At 53.5% G+C, this 18,687-nt stretch overlaps 1 protein-coding gene and 1 long non-coding RNA gene across 3 annotated transcripts; both read right to left on the reverse strand.

Moving 5' to 3' along the window:
• Window positions 1–1,639: 1,639 nt before the first annotated feature.
• Window positions 1,640–4,453, reverse strand: LOC138098669 (uncharacterized). Its single transcript, XR_011146635.1, has 2 exons — window positions 3,799–4,453; window positions 1,640–3,566 (listed from the first exon to the last, which is right to left on the reverse strand). It is a non-coding gene; the product is annotated as an uncharacterized lncRNA (long non-coding RNA).
• Window positions 4,454–4,521: 68 nt separating this feature from the next.
• On the reverse strand, window positions 4,522–18,019 carry ETV3 (ETS variant transcription factor 3). Of its 2 annotated transcripts, none has more exons than XM_068995377.1 (5): window positions 17,948–18,019; window positions 15,535–15,590; window positions 12,398–12,635; window positions 9,114–9,229; window positions 4,522–5,690 (listed from the first exon to the last, which is right to left on the reverse strand). In XM_068995377.1, exons 2-5 carry the CDS (start codon window positions 15,578–15,580, stop codon window positions 4,603–4,605), a joined length of 1,488 nt encoding a protein of 495 aa, XP_068851478.1. In that variant the 5' UTR covers window positions 15,581–15,590; window positions 17,948–18,019; the 3' UTR covers window positions 4,522–4,602. The 2 variants fall into 2 exon arrangements, with proteins under 2 accessions (XP_068851478.1, XP_068851479.1); XM_068995378.1 differs by lacking the exon at window positions 17,948–18,019 and adding an exon at window positions 17,730–17,749.
• Between the last annotated feature and the right edge of the window lie 668 nt (window positions 18,020–18,687).

Below are 18,687 nucleotides of genomic sequence, written 5' to 3' on the forward strand. Positions count from 1 at the left end.
GCCACCGCCAGAACGGCCACATCCATGCTGGAATGTCCATCCCAGTCCCACATCCACGCTGGAATGTCCATCCCAACCCCACGTCCACCGCCAGAACGGCCACATCCACGCTGGAATGTCCATCCCAACCCCACGTCCACCCCTGGAACGGCCACATCCAGGCCGGAATGTCCATCCCAGCCCCACATCCACGCCGGAATGTCCATCCCAGCCCCACATCCACACCGGAATGTCCATCCCAGCCCCACATCCACGCCGGAATGTCCATCCCAGCCCCACATCCACACCGGAATGTCCATCCCAGCCCCACGTCCACGCCGGAATGTCCATCCCAACCCCACGTCCACCCCTGGAACGGCCACATCCAGGCCGGAATGTCCATCCCAGCCCCACATCCAGGCCGGAATGTCCATCCCAGCCCCACATCCACACCGGAATGTCCATCCCAGCCCCACATCCAGGCCGGAATGTCCATCCCAGCCCCACGGCCTCCCCGCTGCCCACCCCTCGGTGCCCGCAGGCCGCGGCTCCGGCCCTTGCCCGTTCCCGGGGGGCTCCGGCTGCTGTGCGGGAATTCCGGAGGATTTTCCCATCCTGGCTCCCTCCCCACTGCCGGAGCCTCTGGAATCTGCCTGGACCCCCCTTGTCACCCCCCAGCCGGATCCCGGGAGAGGCTCAGCATTCCTGGGAATGTGCCCCCCCTACAAAGGGCAGGGACCAGTTCCCCCCACAATGGACCAGTTTGGGGACTGGGATCCCGCCGTTCCCAAATCCGGTGACCCCACAAAGCCCCCGGGATCGTGGGGGGGACGCCACGTCCCTGTCCCCGAGGCCGGGATGTGCAAAGGGGATTTTGGAATATCGGGATGGGGACAGGGGGACACCCCAGAAGCTGCTGGGGCCCTGGGAGCAGCGAGATTTGGGATTTGGGATTTGGGGTTTGGGATGGAGCCACCTTCATCCCTTGAGCCCCATCCTAATCCTGAAAGCTCCTCAGGATTTTCCCAAATCCTCTTTGGAGCCAGGAGAGGGAGGGGCCAGAGGGAACAGAGGGAAATTGGGGAAAATGTGGGGAAATGGAGCCCAGGCAGATGCCATTTGGAACCCATCCTGGATCCCAAGCCTTGGGAAAACATTGGAAAAACCCCAAACAAACAAAACCCCAAAGACAGAAGCACCGGGGCCCTGGGAACACCGGGAATTTTCAGATCCAGAGCCTTGGGAACACCAGAATCTTTGGGATCCAGAGAATTCCTGGCTGCTCCTTCCCAGAACTTGGGATCCTCCCGCCTCCCAAACTCCATAAAAACCTTGGAAAAACACCAAACAAACAAAACCCCTGAAGGTGGGACCACCCCAGTTTTGGGAACACCGGAATTTTTGGGATCTGGGACATTTCGGTTTCTCCTCTCCAAAAGTTTGGAACCTCCCGGATCCCAAACTTGGGGAAAACCTTGGAAAAACCCCAAACAAACAAAACCCCCCAAGAGCCACCAGAACGTTGGGAACTTTTGGGACCCAGGGCAGACCAGGGAATTCCTGGATGCTCCTCTCCAAAATTTCGGCTCCTCCCACCTCCCAAACTCCACAAAAAACCTTGGAAAACCACCCCGAGCTCCGTAAGAACCAGCGGCACCTGTCTGTTAAAAGGTTTTTATTTAACGTTTTTTCAATTTGAGGTAAAATACTTTTTTATTTTTCATCCTTTTTTTTCCTTTTTTTTTTTTTTTCTGTGTTTTTTTTTTTTTTTTTTTCTCAACTTCCATAACAAAATACGGAGCTATGGGATACCTCTGGAAAAAATATGTATATTATACATATATTTCTCTAACATTCCATCATATATATATATAATATATATATGCAACCCTTTTTCCTTGGAATTTATAGAAATCGGAATTTTCTAAAGGCACAAAATTTGGATTTTTTTTGTTTGTTTGTTGTTATTTTTTTTTTTTCTCCTCTACTTTACACCGTATGTACAAAGACACACTCCCAATCCCAAATTCCATAGGCTTTTCCCGATGGGATTCCTGCAAGATTCGCACCAGGAAAATCAAAATCCCTCAAAAAGGATTTTTCTTTCCCTCCCCCCCCAAAAAAACCAACCCTGCTAGCGGTAAATATTTCTTGAAAAAGCGCTAAAAAAATCAAAGTTTTTCCGTGAATTTGATGATTCCAACCGAGAGAAAATTCCTGGGTTTTTTTTTTTTTCAATCCCACCAGGATGCAAAAAAAAAAACAAAACGAAAAAGAGAGAGAGAAACCAACGGAAAAACAGCTTAAAATAAAAAAACCCAACATAATTACGGAATAAATAAAAAACTCCGGGACAACCCCATTAATGCTGTTGGATTTTTCCTCCTTTTCCTCCTCCCAACGGGAAATTCCCAAAAAAAAATTCCCCCTGGGGTCGTCCCATCAAAAAGTTTTGTTTTTTGTTTTGTTGTTTTTTTTGTGGTTTTTTTGTTGTTTTTTTTTTACATTTTTCCTACGGATTCGCTACGAAAAAAGAAACAAAATGGAAAAAAAAACAAACAAACAAAAACAAAGCCCAAAAAACTGCTGGAAAAAAACGGGATCATGCTCCGGGTTCAATTTATCCAGGAGAGAATTCCAACCATTCCCAACTTCCCGAGGGTTTTCTTGGTTTTTTTTTTTTATTAAATAGTTTGGCACATTGGAATTTTAGGAATTTTTTCCTTAAAATTTTATCTTTTTCTAAACATTTTTTCCTTAAATTTTGATTTACTTTTTTTTTCAATTTTTTTTTTTTTTTCCTTTAAATCCGATTTTTTTTTCTTTCTAAACGTTTTTTATCCTCTTCCTGGTTTTTTTTTTTTTTTCCTTCCTCTTCCTGCTTCTTTTTTTTTTCCTTCCTCTTCCTCCCGGGCTCCGTTGGGAAATCTGGGATTCCCGAGGCGCCGGATCCGCCGTCCTGAGTCCGGAATTCCCTGAACTCTCCCAGTTTTTAATTCTTTTTTTTTTGTTTTTTTTGTCCTTTTTTTTTTTTTTTTTGCAGTGCAATGGCTGTGGAAAAACCAACATTCCCACCCTTCCCAAAAACCCCCCATCCCAAAAATCCTTTTTTAAAGCCACAACGATTCCGACTTTTTTTCTGTGGGATTTCGAATCCAACGCTTGGGGGGTGGGGAAGGAAAAATCCAGGATTTCCCCCCCCCCCCCCCCCGCCCTTTTCCCGACGGCTCCGGCACTTGGATTTGGGATCGGCGGCGGGAATTTCGGGAAAGGCCTCCTCGTGTAATTCCTGAGTTCATCCTTGCGCCCTCTCCGGGGTTTGTTTTTATTTTTGGGATGATCCAGGGGTTTCTCACCCCGGTTTTTAACTCCACATTCCAAGAATCCCGAGCCCGGCCGGGCTGGGAAGCCGGGGAATCGCTCCCGGTTCGTTCCGGCAGGGAATTTCTTCCCCTCCCCCCTTCCTGCTCCCAGAATTCCCAAAATCTGTGCTCCGAGAGCGAATCCTTGGGAATCTTCGGCTCCGTCGCTGCGTTTCCTGCGGATTTATCCCGCTGGGAGCACGATCCAGAGCCTAAGGAATTCTGCTGCGTGGGGAAAGAGCGGATTTACAGCACGGCAACAGCGGGAGATTTGGGACTTCCTCCCCCCCCCCGCCAAAAACCGAGAAGCATCCGGAAGGATCCGCGAAATCCGAGCGCTCCCGGGAAAAATTCCCAGCAAAAGTCCACGTGGTTTAAGGCATGAGTCAAAGGGGAGGGGGATCCAAACATTGGGAATCTCAGCGGGAATTCCGGCATTCCCGCTCCCGGGACTCACCACAATCATTCCAGCGTCCAATCTTCCTTCCAAGCATTCCCAACTCCACCCACACGGATTCCGGAGCGGGGAAAAATTCCCGCTCCGGGCAAAAAAACCCAAAAAATAACATTTTAATGCGTTAGGATTAAAGGCATCCGGTTAATTTTGTGTTATCCCGTTCCCATTCCCGTTCCCTGAAAAGTTTGGAGAGTTTTGCTCATGGCTTCTGCGAGAGAGAAGAAAAAAAAAAACAAAAAAAAGGCGGGAAAAGGGAAATTTTTCCAGGGTTTTCCTTCCCGGAAATCCACCGGGAACGCGGCCTCCATCCCGATTTTCCGAGTCTTCCTGAATCCTTTCCCCTGCTCCATGGACAGTGCAAAATTCCCGAGCTCCCTTTTCCCAAAAAAAAAAACCAAACCAGCTCCTGGATGGCCGGGAAAGCCTCGCATCCGTGAAGAAAAAAAAACCCCGAAAAACCCCCGGATCTGGAGATTCCCGTCCATCTAAAAACAGCGGGAATAACCCCGAGGCTGCGCCTGGAATTCCTCCATCCCGGCCCCGCTGGAGTCCTGAAGCTGAGCCGGCTTTTCCCGGGAAAACCCAGCGGGAATTCCGGCGTCTCACCTGCAAGTCAACAACGAAAACAAAGAACACAAATCCCAACGCCCCCCCCTCCCCTCCCTTCTCCCACCCCTAAAATTCCCTAAAAATTCCCAAATCTACCCCACCCCCTCCCCCGCCCTTTTCCCAAACTGCTCTGCAACCTTGCTACATAAATACACGGATTTTTATGGATGTTTTCCAAGGTTTTTCCAGCCGGGATTAGGTGTCGGAGGCGGTGGCCACGGCCTTGGGCAGGTGCCAGATCCCGTTGGGAATTCCCTCGGGAATCTCCTGCCGGGAATCCCCGTTCCAGCGGCGCTTCAGCCGCAGCTTGGGGGGCATCAGGGCGTCCTCCCTCTTCTCCTGATTCCCCGGATCTCCGCAGGAATCCCGGGATGGCTTTTCCACGCCGCCTTCCGCCGCCTCCTCGCCGGACGATCCGGGATGGGCGGGAATCGGGATCCAGGCCGGAGCTGCCGGGCGGGCGAACACCGGCAGCTTTTCCTCCTCTTCTCCAACCTCATCCCGCTTTTCCAGAGCTTCCTCCTCCTCTTTCTCCACAGCCGGCTCCACTTTCACCCTGGCCGGAGGGTTGGGCAGCTGCGGGGTTGCCGCTCCGGCCGCCGCTTCCTCGGGGCTTTCCATCCTCTCCCGGTTTTTCCGGCCGGCCGGAGGAGGCTGGAGCTTGATCGGGAACTGCGGCTGCTCTTCCAGAGGCACCTGGCATTGGAGAGGGGGAACCACGAGGGGATAACGTGGGAAAGTCCGGGGGCTCAGGTGGTAGTTGAAGACGGAGCAGGCTTGGGAATGCAGGTAGTGCTTCATTTCCTCGGGATTGAAGGAAAAGCAGCTGCTCCCGGCGAACGGGCTGAGCCCCGGGGAGGGGCTGTAGGAAAACAGCGTGGGAGTCAGGGACAAAGCGGGAGAAATGGGAACGTTGAGCATTCCGGGACGCCCCGGAAGCGGCGACACGGCAAAGGGGCTGTGGGGGTGATCCGGGAAAATGCCCGGCCTGGAAAACAGCGGCAGAACCACGTCGGGCTTGCGCTTCTGCGCCGCGGCGCTGCCGGAAGGGTGGGACGGAGCCAGCAGGTCCCGGCGCCAATCCGAGGCGTTCTCCTCCAGCTCGGGGGCTTCCGCTTTCCTCTCGGCGTCTCCCAGAGCTTCGGGGTGGGACGGGAGCAGCGATCCCGGCGGGAAGCGGGCGGCGGGCTGGGAATCGTCGGTGGGAGAGTGCGGATCCAGCGGCGGGAAGTGGAAGCGGGAGGAGGCGGTGGGGACGGGGGGAGCGCTCTGGGGGACCACGCCTGGGAACGGGGGAGAACGGGGAGGGGGAAAAGTTAGGGAATGGTGCTGGTGGGATGGGGGAATTCGGGGGTTGGGCGTTGGGAGATGGATCTGAGCGAGCTGTGGGAATAGCTCGTCACAATCCACGGAAATACCGGGAATAGCCATGGAAATATCGCCAATATCCACACAGATCTCTGATCTGAGGGGGGATCTCATCCATCCATGGAAATCTCTCCAATAGCCATGGAAATCTCCTCAATATCCACACAGATCTCTGATCTGAGGGGGGATCTCATCAGTCCATGGAAATCTCTCCAATAGCCATGGAAATCTCTGATCTGAGGGGGAATCTCATCAATCCACGGAAATCTCTCATAAATCCATGGAAATCTCCTCAATATCCACACAAATCTCTGATCTGAGGGGGAATCTCATCAATCCATGGAAATCTCTCCAATATCCATGGAAATATCGCCAATATCCACACAGATCTCTGATCTGAGGGGGGATCTCATCAGTCCATGGAAATCTCTCCAATATCCATGGAAATCTCCTCAATATCCACACAGATCTCTGATCTGAGGGGGGATCTCATAAATCCATGGAAATCTCTCATAAATCCATGGAAATCTCCTCAATATCCACACAAATCTCTGATCTGAGGGGGAATCTCATCAATCCATGGAAATCTCTCCAATATCCATGGAAATATCGCCAATATCCACACAGATCTCTGATCTGAGGGGGGATCTCATCAATCCATGGAAATCTCTCCAATAGCCATGGAAATCTCTGATCTGAGGGGGAATCTCATCAATCCACGGAAATCTCTCATAAATCCATGGAAATCTCCTCAATATCCACACAAATCTCTGATCTGAGGGGGGATCCCATCCATCCATGGAAATCTCTCCAATATCCACAGAAACATTCCAACTCCAGGCCCTGCATGGGTCATCCCCAAATGCCACCCTGTCCCTTGGGCAATCCTGGGAATCCTCAAGCTCTCCTGGCTGGCTGAAAATCCCAGATTCAAGCGCTTTTTTTTTGGGAAAAACTCTCCTGCGTTGCTTCCGGCTCCTGCCGGCTCCTTTTCCAGAGCCTACGGAGCCATTTTGAGGAAAATTCTCCCATTTCCACCTCCTGGATCCCCTTTTCCCACCAAAACCCCTCCATTTTGGATGGGGGGGGGGGGGGGGGAAACCCTGGCGAAAAAAAAACCCTAATTCCAGGTTTGATATCCCAACCCCCACCCCAGCGGGAAAGAAAAGGGCTGGGATTAACCAAGAGCATTCCAAGTTCTCCCAGATTTGTTGTTTTTTGTTTTGTTTTGTTTTGTTGAAGCGCCCCAGGGACAGGAGGGAGCGGCCGGAGCAGGGAAAGGGAGCCGGGAACTGCCCGGACTCGTTTGCCCCGAGTTAATTACGGATTTACACCGAGCAGCTCCAGACACATCTTCCCACCCCCGTTCCTTGGCTTGGAAATGACATTCCCTTCTCCCAAAAAAAAAAAAAACCCAAAAAAAACCCAAACCAGCCCCAAACCCCAGCAGGGCCCACAGGGGTGAAGCACCAACACCTCGAGGAGTTTCTTTTCCCCTCGTTTCTGGCCTTCCGGGAGCCTCGGGAAAACAAAACCTCGGCGGCAGCTCCGGGATTCCCTCAGGGAGGGGAGGCGGCTCCAGAGCCGGCGCCGGACGGAGGCTCCAGCCTGGAAAAATCCCTTTTCCCCCACACACAACCTGCTTTTTCTGCTCCCATCCCTATTTTCCCTGCTTTTTTCCCTGCTGGATTGGCGTTCCGGGTTTGTCCCTGGAAGCTGGATCGGGATCCTCCAAACCGGCATTTTTTTGAGGAGGAAAGTTTGGAATTTTTCTGAATAATGACTTCCAGAGGGGATTTTTATCTTTATGGATTCAGTAATCACCAATTTCCCTATTTTCCCTGCTTTTTTCCCTGCTGGATTGGCGTTCTGGGTTTGTCCCTGGAAGCTGGATCGGGAACCTCCAAATCGGGATTTTTTTGAGGAGGAAAGTTTGGAATTTTTGGGAATAACGACTTCCAGAGGCTTTGGGTTTTGTTTATGGATTCAATAATCACCAATTTCCCAACTTTTCCTGCTTTTTCCCTGCTGGATTGGTGTTCCAGGCTTTCCCCTGGAGGCTGGATCAGGAACCTCCAAATTGGGATTTTTTTGTGGAGAAAAGTTTGGAATTTTTGGGAATAACAACTTCCAGAGGGGTTCTCTATTTTTATGGATTCAGTAATCACCAATTTCCCTACTTTTCCTGCTTTTTCCCTGCTTTTTTCCTGCTGGATTCGTTTTCCAGGCTTTCCCCTGTGGCAGCTCATGCTTGGTCTGAATCCCGCAAATTTTGGGGTTTTTTTTGTGGAGAAAAGTTTAGAATTTTTGGGAATAACGACTTCCAGAGAGGCTTCCTATTTTTATGGATTCAGTAATCACCAATTTCCCTACTTTTCCTGCTTTTTTCCTGCTGGATTGCCCTTCCAGGCTTTCCCCTGGAGCAGCTCGTGCCGGGCCGGGCTCCTCCAAATCAGGATTTTTTGTGGAGAAATGTTTGGAATTTTTGGGAATTGTGACTTCCAGAGGGGTTTTCTATTTCTGTGGATTAAATAACGACCAATTTCCCTACTTTTCCTGCTTTTTTCCCTGCTGGATTGGCCTTCCAAGCTTTCCCCCCTGGAGCAGCCCAGGCCGGGCTCCTCCAAATGGAGATTTTTTTTTTGTGGAGAAAAGTTCGGAATTTTTGGGAATTGCAACTTCCAGAGGGGTTTTCTATTTTTACGGATCGTGACAATCCCCCAGCTGTAGGAATTTGGCTCTTAGGGGACTTAATTCCCCCAAAAATCACCTTGGAAAGGCCCTTTCCCCATGAAACCGCTGCTGACCCCGGGATAAACCTGGCGAAAGCCTTTTAGGGCAAAAAAGGGACATTTCTGCTCCATTCCCAAACTTTTCCTCATTATCCTGACTGTCTCCTCCAGGGAAAACCCTGCGATTTCAGCCAAAATCCAAGGAATTCCCGTTTTCCTCTGGGAACGCTGCGACCTCTATGGAATCCCTCACACCACCGGGCAGCGACGGGTTAAAAAATCCCCTTTTTGGTTTAAAACGAGCGGGGAAAAGGAGGAGCCAAAGGAGAAAAATCCATGGATTTTCTATCCCTGCAGCTCCTCTGCAAGGCCCCATAAACTCACCTGGAAGCCGGGATCGCATCCCAAGGCCGTGGATCCTCTTATCCCCCGATCCCAAGGATCCCGAGGGAGACGAGCCCGGATCCCTCTGCCCGCAGCCCCCACAGCCTCTGTGGCCCCCGGGATTCGCTCCCAGCCTTCTCCAGACCCACGGGGGTCACTCCCGGGCTCCTTTCCCCGCATTCCCACCCGGAATTCCCGAATTCCCGGCGTTCCCGGGCTCACCGTTGGGCCGGATGTTGATGAAGGGATAATTGGGCATCACCAGCTTGTTGAAGTTGAACTTGTAGGTGAATCGTTTGCCCTTGGTCTTGTGCAGGATCCTCTTGTTGTAGTAATATCTGGGAATTGGAAATAAAAACGGGGAAGAGCTGGATCAGAGCACTCCAAAGCCCGCAGGTCCCTCCGAATCCCTGGAGGATTCCATCCCAGCGTCCTGACGGAACCAGGAGGTGGAATTCTGGAAGGGCTCTGGGGATGGAAGGAGCTCAAACAACGGATCAGAGCCACTCCCTCCCAACTCCTGAAGGATTCCATCCCAAAGTCCTGCTGAATATGGAACTCTGGAACAGTTTTGGGATGGAAGGAGCTCAAATATCCTTAAAAATCCATGGGCAGGGACATTCCCACTATCCCAGGCTGCTCCGAGCTGGCCTTGGACACTTCCAGGGATGGGGAATCCAGGGGTTTTTTTGTGTGCTGACAGCCCAGAGACTTTGGAAAAGGCTCCCAGGGACACGCTGGGATTTTTGGGATGCCCCGTGCAAGACCTGGACTTGGATTTCCCCCTTCCCAGCTCAGGATATTCCATGATTTCCTTCCTAAACACAAGGAAACCTCCGTGGATTGGGAAGTGGGAATTTGGGTGGGAATTTGAGGGATTTTGGGTGGGAATCTGAGGGACTTTGGGCAGGAATCTGAGGGATTTCCATGGATTTATGGGATCCCCTCTCAGATCAGAGATTTGTGTGGATATTGAGGAGATTTCCATGGATATTGGAGAGATTTCTATGGATTGATGAGGGATTTGTGCGGATAGCTGAAATATTTCCATGGATTGATGAGGGCCCCCCTCAGACGAGAGATTTTTGTGGATTTTGGGGATATTTCTGTGGATATTTCAGAGATTTCCATGGATATTGCAGAGATTCCCGTGGATTCATGGGATCCCCCCTCAGAACAGAGATCTGTGTGGATGTTGAGGAGATTTCCATGGATATTGGAGAGATCTGTGTGGATATTTCAGATATTGATGATTGATGAAATCCCTCCTCAGGTGAGGAATCTTTATGGCTGTTGGAGATATTTCCATGGATTTATGAGAGATTTCCATGGATATTTGAGCTATTTCCATGGATTCCCGAATTCCCTCCCCTTTCCCACTCCCTGACCCACCCAGCACCCAAACCCCCCTCCCTCCAACCTCAACCAACCCCAAAAGGACCCGGAACTCCCTAAAAATCCCACCCCGGCCCCAAAAATTCCCACTCCCAGCTCTCCAAATTCCCATTTTCCTTCCTGTTCCTCCCTGGAATTCCCGGTGTTTGCCTTGGGCAGCTCCACCCAGGAGTATCAGAGGGCGGGAGTCCAGGCTGGGCACTGATAAAGCCCTGACCCCGCCAGGGATTTGGGAATCGGCCGCTCCTGGAAAACCTGGGAGAGCTCCCAGGGGCTGGGATGGGTTTTCCATGGGCTGGGTTGGGAATATGGCAAGGAAATGGGGATAAAAAGGGTGGGAATGGGGATAAAAAGGGTGGGGAGGAAAGAGGGGAGTGTTGGAGTGGAGGGTTTGGAGGTGGGAAGTGGCAATCCTGGAATTCATCCCTAAAATCCCGTCTAAACCAGGACAGGGAATCCTGGAACGGTTTGGGTGGGATGGGAACTTAAAAGATCCTTAAAAATCCACGGGCAGGGACAGCTCCCACTGTCCCAGGGTGCTCCTGGACACTTCCAGGGGTGGGAAATCCATGGGATAACCCAGGCCAGGGTTCTGAATTTATCCCTAAAATCCCATCTGAGCCATGGAACGAATCCTGGAACTGGTTTGGGATGGGAAGATCCCTAAACCCCATCCAATCCCACCCCAATCCCACCATCCCAGCTCGCTCCAATCCCTTCCCAACCTCCCTTCAAACACCCCCAAGGAACGAGATGACAACAACACCCCAACATCCCAGTTCGGGAAAACTCCCCAAAATTCCAGCTGGGAAACAAAAAAACCCCCCCAAAAAAACCCCCAAAAAAACCCCAACCCCCCCCCCCAAAAAAAACCCAAAAAAAGGCAAAAGAAACCCAAAAAAAACCCCCAAAAACCCAAAAAAACCCCAAAAAACCCCAAAAAATATCCCCCAAAAAAACCCCAAAAAACCAAAAAAAAACGAAAAAAGAATCAAAAAACCCCAAAACCCCAAAAAACCCAAAACAACCCCCAAAAACCTAAAAAATACCCCAAAAGAACCCAAAAAAACCCCCAAAAAACGTCAAAAAAACTCCAAAAAAACCCCCCCAAAAAAACCAAAAAACCCGAAAAAAAAGCCCAAAAAACCCCGCAAAAACCCAAAAAAACCCCTAAAAAACCCCCAAAAACCTAAAAAATACCCCAAAAGAACCCAAAAAACCCCCCAAAAAACTCCAAAAAAAAAAAACCCAAAAACCCCCCAAAAAACCAAAAAAAAGCCCCAAAAAAACCCCCAAACCCCAAATAAAACCCCCCAAAAAACCAAAAAAACCAAAAAAAACCAAAAAACCCAAAAAAACCCCCAAAAAAACCCCAAAAACCTAAAAAAAACCCAAAAAAAACCCCAAAAAACCCAAAAAAACCCCCAAAAAACCCAAAACAACCCCCAAAAACCTAAAAAATACCCCAAAAGAACCCAAAAAAACCCCCAAAAAACGTCAAAAAAACTCCAAAAAAACACCCACAAAACCCCCCCCAAAAAAACCCAAAAAACCCCAAAAAAGCCGAAAAAAAAGCCCAAAAAACCCCCCAAAAACCCAAAAAAAACCCAAAAACCCCCCAAAAACCTAAAAAATACCCCAAAAGAACCCAAAAAACCCCCCAAAAAACTCCAAAAAAAAAAAAAACCAAAAACCCCCCAAAAAACCAAAAAAAAAGCCCCAAAAAAACCCCCAAACCCCAAATAAAACCCCCCAAAAAACCAAAAAAAAACCAAAAAAAAACCAAAAAACCCAAAAAAAACCCCCAAAAAACCCCAAAAACCTAAAAAAAACACCAAAAAAACCCCAAAAACCTAAAAAAACACCAAAAAACCCCCAAAACCTAAAAAAACACCAAAAAAACCCAAAAACCCCCAAAAAAACCCCAAAAAACCAAAAAAAACCCCCAAAAAACCAAAAAAAAAACCAAAAAACCAAAAAAAAACCCCAAAAAACCAAAAAAAACCCCCAAAAAACCAAAAAAAAAAAAACAAAAAACCCCAACCCCCCCCCCCCATAAAACCCCCAAACAAACCCCCCCAAAGAAGCCGCGCGGCGCCGGCGGCACCGACCTGAGCGCCCGGCTGAGTTTGTCGTAATTCATTTGGGGTTTGCACTTCCGCCGGCCCCAGAGCCGAGCGACCTCGTCGGGGTCCTTGATGACGAACTCGCCGTACTCGCCCTGCTGCCAGGCGATGACGTGCCGGAACTCCTCCTTCTGCAGCAGCTCCAGGATGAAGTGCCACAGCTGGATCTGCCGGGAGCCCGGGCTCGACTCCGTCTTGTAGGCCCACTCCGGGAAATGGTACCCTTGGGATGGGGGCACCAAAAAGGGGGGCAGAGAGGGGTGGGGGGGGGAAAAGGGGGGAAAGTGGTTTAGGGAGGAACGGGAGCGCGGAGGGGGAGTTCTGGTCAAGGTTCCATGGGGGAGCAGGGAAACCCAGGTGTCCCATCCGGCCCCGTTTTCCTTGGAAAATCTCCCCAAAAAGCACCTAAGAATGTCAAAAATGAGCTGGGTTCCATCGATTATTGGTGGCTGGAATTCCATTGAATATTCCACGGGGGAGAAGGGAAACCCAGGTGTCCCATCCAGCCCCATTTTCCTTGGAAAATCTCCCCAAAAGCACCTAAAAAATGGCAAAAATGAGCTGGCTTCCATCGATTATTGGTGGCTGGAATTCCATTGAATATTCCACGGGGGAGCAGGGAAACCCAGGTGTCCCATCCAGCCCCGCTTTCCTTGGAAAATCTCCCCAAAAAAACCACTCAGAACCACCAAAACCCGCCAAAAAAAGGGTAAAACTGAGCCACTGGTGGCTGGAATTCTGTTAAATGTTCCATAGGGGAGCAGGGAAACCCAGGTGTCCCATCCGGCCCCGTTTTCCTTGGAAAATCTCCCCAAAAGCACCTAAAAATGGCAAAACTGAGCCACTGGTGGCTGGAATTCCATTGAATATTCCATGGAGGAGCAGGAAAACCCAGGTGTCCCATCCAGCTGCTCATTTCTGACTCTATCCAGCCCCGTTTTCCTTGGAAAATCTCCCCGAAAAGCACCTAAAAATGGCAAAAATGAGCTGGGTTCCATCGATTATTGGTGGCTGGAATTCCATTGAATATTCCATGGAGGAGCAGGGAAACCCAGGTGTCCCATCCGGCTGCTCATTTCTGACTCTATCCAGCCCCATTTTCCTTGGAAAATCTCCCCAAAAAGCACCTAAAAATGGCAAAAATGAGCTGGCTTCCATCGATTATTGGTGGCTGGAATTCCATTGAATATTCCATGGAGGAGCAGGGAAACCCAGGTGTCCCATCCGGCTGCTCATTTCTGACTCTATCCAGCCACGCTTTCCTTGGAAAATCTCCCCAAAAAGCCACTCAGAATCACCAAAACCCGCCAAAAAAATGGTAAAACTGAGCCACTGGTGGCTGGAATTCCATTGAATATTCCATGGGGGAGCAGGGAAACCCAGGTGTCCCATCCAGCCCCGCTTTCCTTGGAAAATCTCCCCAAAAAACCACTCAGAACCACCAAAACCTGCCAAAAAAAGGGTAAAACTGAGCCACTGGTGGCTGGAATTCCATTGAATATTCCATGGGGGAGCAGGGAAACCCAGGTGTCCCATCCGGCCCCGTTTTCCTTGGAAAATCTCCCCAAAAAACCACTCAGAACCACCAAAACCCGCCAAAAAAAGGGTAAAACTGAGCCACTGGTGGCTGGAATTCTGTTAAATGTTCCATAGGGGAGCAGGGAAACCCAGGTGTCCCATCCAGCCCCGTTTTCCTTGGAAAATCTCCCCGAAAAGCACCTAAAAACGGCAAAAATGAGCTGGGTTCCATCAATTATTGGTGGCTGGAATTCCATTGAATATTCCATGGGGGAGCAGGGAAACCCAGGTGTCCCATCCAGCCCCGTTTTCCTTGGAAAATCTCCCCAAAAGCACCTAAAAAATGGCAAAACTGAGCTGGGTTCCATCAACTATTGGTGGCTGGAATTCTGGTAAATATTCCATGGAGGAGCAGGAAAACCCAGGTGTCCCATCCAGCCCCGCTTTCCTTGGAAAATCTCCCCAAAAAAACCACTCAGAACCACCAAAACCTGCCAAAAAAAGGGTAAAACTGAGCCACTGGTGGCTGGAATTCCATTGAATATTCCATGGGGGAGCAGGGAAACCCAGGTGTCCCATCCAGCCCCGCTTTCCTTGGAAAATCTCCCCGAAAAGCACCTAAAAACGACAAAAATGAGCTGGGTTCCATCAATTATTGGTGGCTGGAATTCCATTGAATATTCCATGGGGGAGCAGGGAAACCCAGGTGTCCCATCCAGCCCCGTTTTCCTCGGAAAATCTCCCTAAAAAACCACTCAGAACCAACCAAAACCTGCCAAAAAATGGTAAAACTGAGCCACTGGTGGCTGGAATTCCATTGAATATTCCATGGGGGAGCAGGGAAACCCAGGTGTCCCATCCGGCTGCTCATTTCAGCCCCGTTTTCCTTGGAAAATCTCCCCAAAAGCACCTAAAAATGGCAAAACTGAGCTGGGTTCCATCAATTATTGGTGGCTGGAATTCTGTTAAATATTCCATGTGGGAGCAGGCAGATCCAGGTCTCCTCTTCAGCCCCTTTTCCGTGGAAAATCCCCCCAAAAAAACCCCACCCAGAAATAGCAAAACGGAGCAGGGAAAAGCCCCAAATCCTTGGGAAACGCTCCCGTTTGGAGCTGGAAAAAAACCCTAAATGAGTGAATTTGGCCGAAGTTGTGGAATTATGGAACGGTTTGGGTGGGAAGGATCTTCCTGTCCCACCCCAATTCCACGGGCAGGGACACTGCCCGCTATCCCAGGCTGCCCCAAGCCTCGTCCAACCTGGAATTAAACAATTCCAGGCACGGAATTCAGGCCAAAAAAAAAAAAAAAAAAATCCTGATTTGGAGGTTTTGGAGGTTTTTTTTTTTTATGGGAAAAATCCCCTCCTTTTCCAGAGCCACCCACACCCCTGCCAGGAGACAAATCCCGGCAGGGAATCATCCCAAATCCACCCCAAATCCACCTCAAATCCATCTCCAAGGAGGGATTAATTTGAATTTCAAACCCAGCACCTCCACCCTCAGTTCCCCCCCACGGGCTGGAGATTTCGGGAGAGGCGGGGATGAACATTCCCAGAGCTTCTTCATCCCGGAAAAAACTCGGGAAAAGCCTCTGGAATTCCTTACCTCCTCCTCCTTCGGGCTTATCCACGATGCTGCAGCCGGCTTTCATTTTCTCCCTCCTGCCAACAAGAGGGAAAAGCGGCGTCAGGCGCCATTCCCGACGGGATTTTTCCGGGAGAAAAAGGGGGGGGGGAGGTAGAAAAAAACGGGTTTTCCCGACAAATCCCTGCCTGGAATCCCGGGAAAGGGGCCTGGAGCCCCGGGAAGGAGCCGTCAGACAGACAAAACAAGCCCTGCACAGTTCCCCTCCTGTTCCCAGACGGGCTCGGCTGCCAAAATACACAACTGGGAGCTCGCCCAGATGTGCCAGGGAAGGAGGGAGGGAAAAACGGGAAGAAAGGGAGGGGAGGGGAGTGGAATCCCAGCTGCTGATCCCGCCGGGATTTTCCAGTGGATTTTCCGATTTTCCCCGCTTGCTGTTGGGGGGGGGGGGCTGGAGATGGGGTTTGCTCGTCGTCATCCCATAAAGGAACGGGGTTTGGGGAGGGATCAGAGACCCCCGGGAGGGATCAGAGACCCCCAGGACTGGGAATGAAAGGGGATTCCCGGGAGGGATCAGAGACCCCCGGGAGGGATCAGAGACCCCCGGGATCGGGAACCAGAGGGGATTCCCGGGAGGGATCAGAGACCCCCGGGATCGGGAACCAGAGGGGATTCCCGGGAGCAGGAATCAGAGACCCCCAGAGGGACTGGAGACCCCCGGGATCGGGAACCAGAGGGGATTCCCAGAAGGGATCAGAGACCCCTGGAAGGGGTCAGAGACCCCCGGGATTGGGAACCAGAGGGGATTCCCGGGAGGGATCAGAGACCCCCGGGAGGGATCAGAGACCCCCGGGATCGGGAACCAGAGGGGATTCCCGGGAGGGATCAGAGACCCCCGGGATCGGGAACCAAGAGAGGGATCAGAGACCCCTGGAAGGGGTCAGAGACCCCCGGGATTGGGAACCAGAGGGGATTCCCGGGAGGGATCAGAGACCCCCGGGACTGGGAACCAGAGGGGATTCCCGGGAGCAGGAATCAGAGATCCCCGGAGGGACTGGAGACCCCCGGGATCGGGAACCAGAGGGGATTCCCAGGAGGGATCAGAGACCCCTGGGAGGGATCAGAGACCCCCGGGATCGGGAACCAGAGGGGATTCCGGGGAGGGATCAGAGACCCCTGGGAGGGATCAGAGACCCCCGGGATCGGGAACCAGAGGGGATTCCCGGGAGGGATCAGAGACCCCCGGGAGGGATCAGGGGTTGGGAATCAAAGGGGATTCCTGGAAGGGATCAGAGACCCCTGGGAGGAATCAGAGACCCCCGGGATCGGTACTGGAGACCGCCGGGGAAGGATTTGAGATCCCCAGGATTAGGAAAAAAATGAAGCCCCCGAGAGGGACCGGAGACCCCCGGGAGGGGCCAGAGACCCCCAGAGCCAGTGACCAGCGACCCCCCAGGAAGAACCGGAGCCCCCCGGGCCTGGAACTCACACGAGCCCCGCGGGAGGGGCCAGAGCCCCCCGGTCCCGACACCCAAACAACCCCCGGTCCCACCCGGAGCGGGTCCGCTCCCCGCTGCCCACCACTGGGACACCCCCCCCCTGCTCCGGCATCGACCGGAGACCCCCGGGACGAACCAGAAACCCCCGACAGCGACCGGAGACCCCCGGCACCGACACCCCCGCGGCCCCCCCCCCCGCCCCCGCCCCGTCCCGGTTCCCCCGCGGGCCCCGCCAGCCCCGGGAGAGCTTCAAAGGCCGTAAATGGCCGCCGGGAGGGGCCGAGGCGCCGCGGCGGCGGCGGGGCCGGGGCTCCCGCTCCGTTACAGCCCCGCCGGCCTGTCCCGGCCTGCCCGGCCCGGCCCGGCCCCGCCGCCGCCCCAGCCCCGGGCGGTGCCGCTCCCCGGCCACCCCCCGACACCCCCGGGAGCCGCCGCCAACCGGGGCCTCCCACGCTGCCCGCCCCGGGATCGGCGCTCCCGCGGCCCCCCCTGGGCCCCGCCGCACGCTCCCCCCGCCCCCGGCTGCCCCCACGCACCCACCCGGCAACGGAGGGGGGGGCGGGGGGGAGAGGTCGGTGTTTACTCCACCCCCGGTAACCGGGGGGGCGTCCCGGCTTACCCCCGCCCCCCCGGCCCGGATCCGCCTCCTCGGTACCTCCCTGTTTACCCAACCCCCTCCCGGTAACCGGGGCCTCCCCCGGGCACCCCCCCGCTCACCGGGGGCTCCCCTTCGCGTCTCCGCGCTGAGCGCAGAGCCGCCGTTCCGCGCTTCCCGGTAGCCGGCGGGGGGGTTCTCTTTACTCCCCACCCTCCGCCAGCCCGCAGCTCCCCGTTCACCCCCCTCCCCCCCCGGTAAATCCCGGCTCCTCCCCCCCCCCCCCAAATCCCGCATCGCCCCCACCCCGCTCGCCGTGACCCCCCCCCCCCGGACGCACCTGCGGGGGCGGCGCGGGCCGGGCCGGTGGCGGCGGGAGGAGCGAGGCGGGTTCCGGGAGAAGGAGAACGGAGGGGGGGCGGGGGGGGAAGCGGGGAAGGGGGCGGGCGGGCGGGCGGGGGGGGGGGGGGGCCGGGGGGAGATCGTTCCCGGTGCGCGGGGCGGGGAGAGGAGGAGATCCGGTTCTCTTTGCGTTGCCGCTTCTCCCGCTGCCGCTGCTGCTGCTGCTGGTGGTGGTGCCGCTGCCGCCGCCGCCGCTTCTCCCGGTGCCTCCCCCGCGCCGCCGCCGCCGCCGCCGCCGCCGCCGGAACCGGAACCGCCGCCGCCGCCCACGCGCTTCCGGGCAGCGCGCGCGCCCACGCGCTTCCGCTTCCGGTCCCGGGGAAGGGGAGGGGGGAACGCGCCGGGAGCGCGCGCGCGCGGGAAACGCCCCTCCCTCAGAACCCCGGCCCCGAAACCGGCCCGAACCGGGCCGAAACCGACCTCAAAACAGCCCGGAAAACAGCCCCGAGACGGAAACAAATCCAGGGCCAAAACAGGCCCAAAAAAACAGCCCCAAAACACAACACAACCCAGGGCCCAAACAGGCCCAAAACCAGGCCCAAAACAGCCCCGAAAACGGGCCCGCAATACCCCAAAACCGGCCCCAAAACAGGACCAAACGCAGGGCCGAAACAGGCACAAAACAGACTCAAAACACCCCAAACCAGCCCTGAAAACAGGCCCAAAATACCCCCCAAA

Source organism: Aphelocoma coerulescens, chromosome 25, assembly GCF_041296385.1.
Source record: "Aphelocoma coerulescens isolate FSJ_1873_10779 chromosome 25, UR_Acoe_1.0, whole genome shotgun sequence".
Classification (NCBI taxonomy): Eukaryota; Metazoa; Chordata; class Aves; order Passeriformes; family Corvidae; genus Aphelocoma; species Aphelocoma coerulescens.

Excerpts from the sequence above, each read along its gene's own strand:
- ETV3 (XM_068995377.1), bottom strand. The coding sequence starts at position 15,580 with ATGAAAGCCGGCTGCAGCATCGTGGATAAGCCCGAAGGAGGAGGAG. Across the intron at positions 12,636-15,534 it reads TAAGCCCGAAGGAGGAGGAG|GGTACCATTTCCCGGAGTGG; the intron begins GTAAGGAATTCC and ends CCCCATCCCAAG. Across the intron at positions 5,691-9,113 it reads CATCAACATCCGGCCCAACG|GCGTGGTCCCCCAGAGCGCT; the intron begins GTGAGCCCGGGA and ends CCCCGTTCCCAG.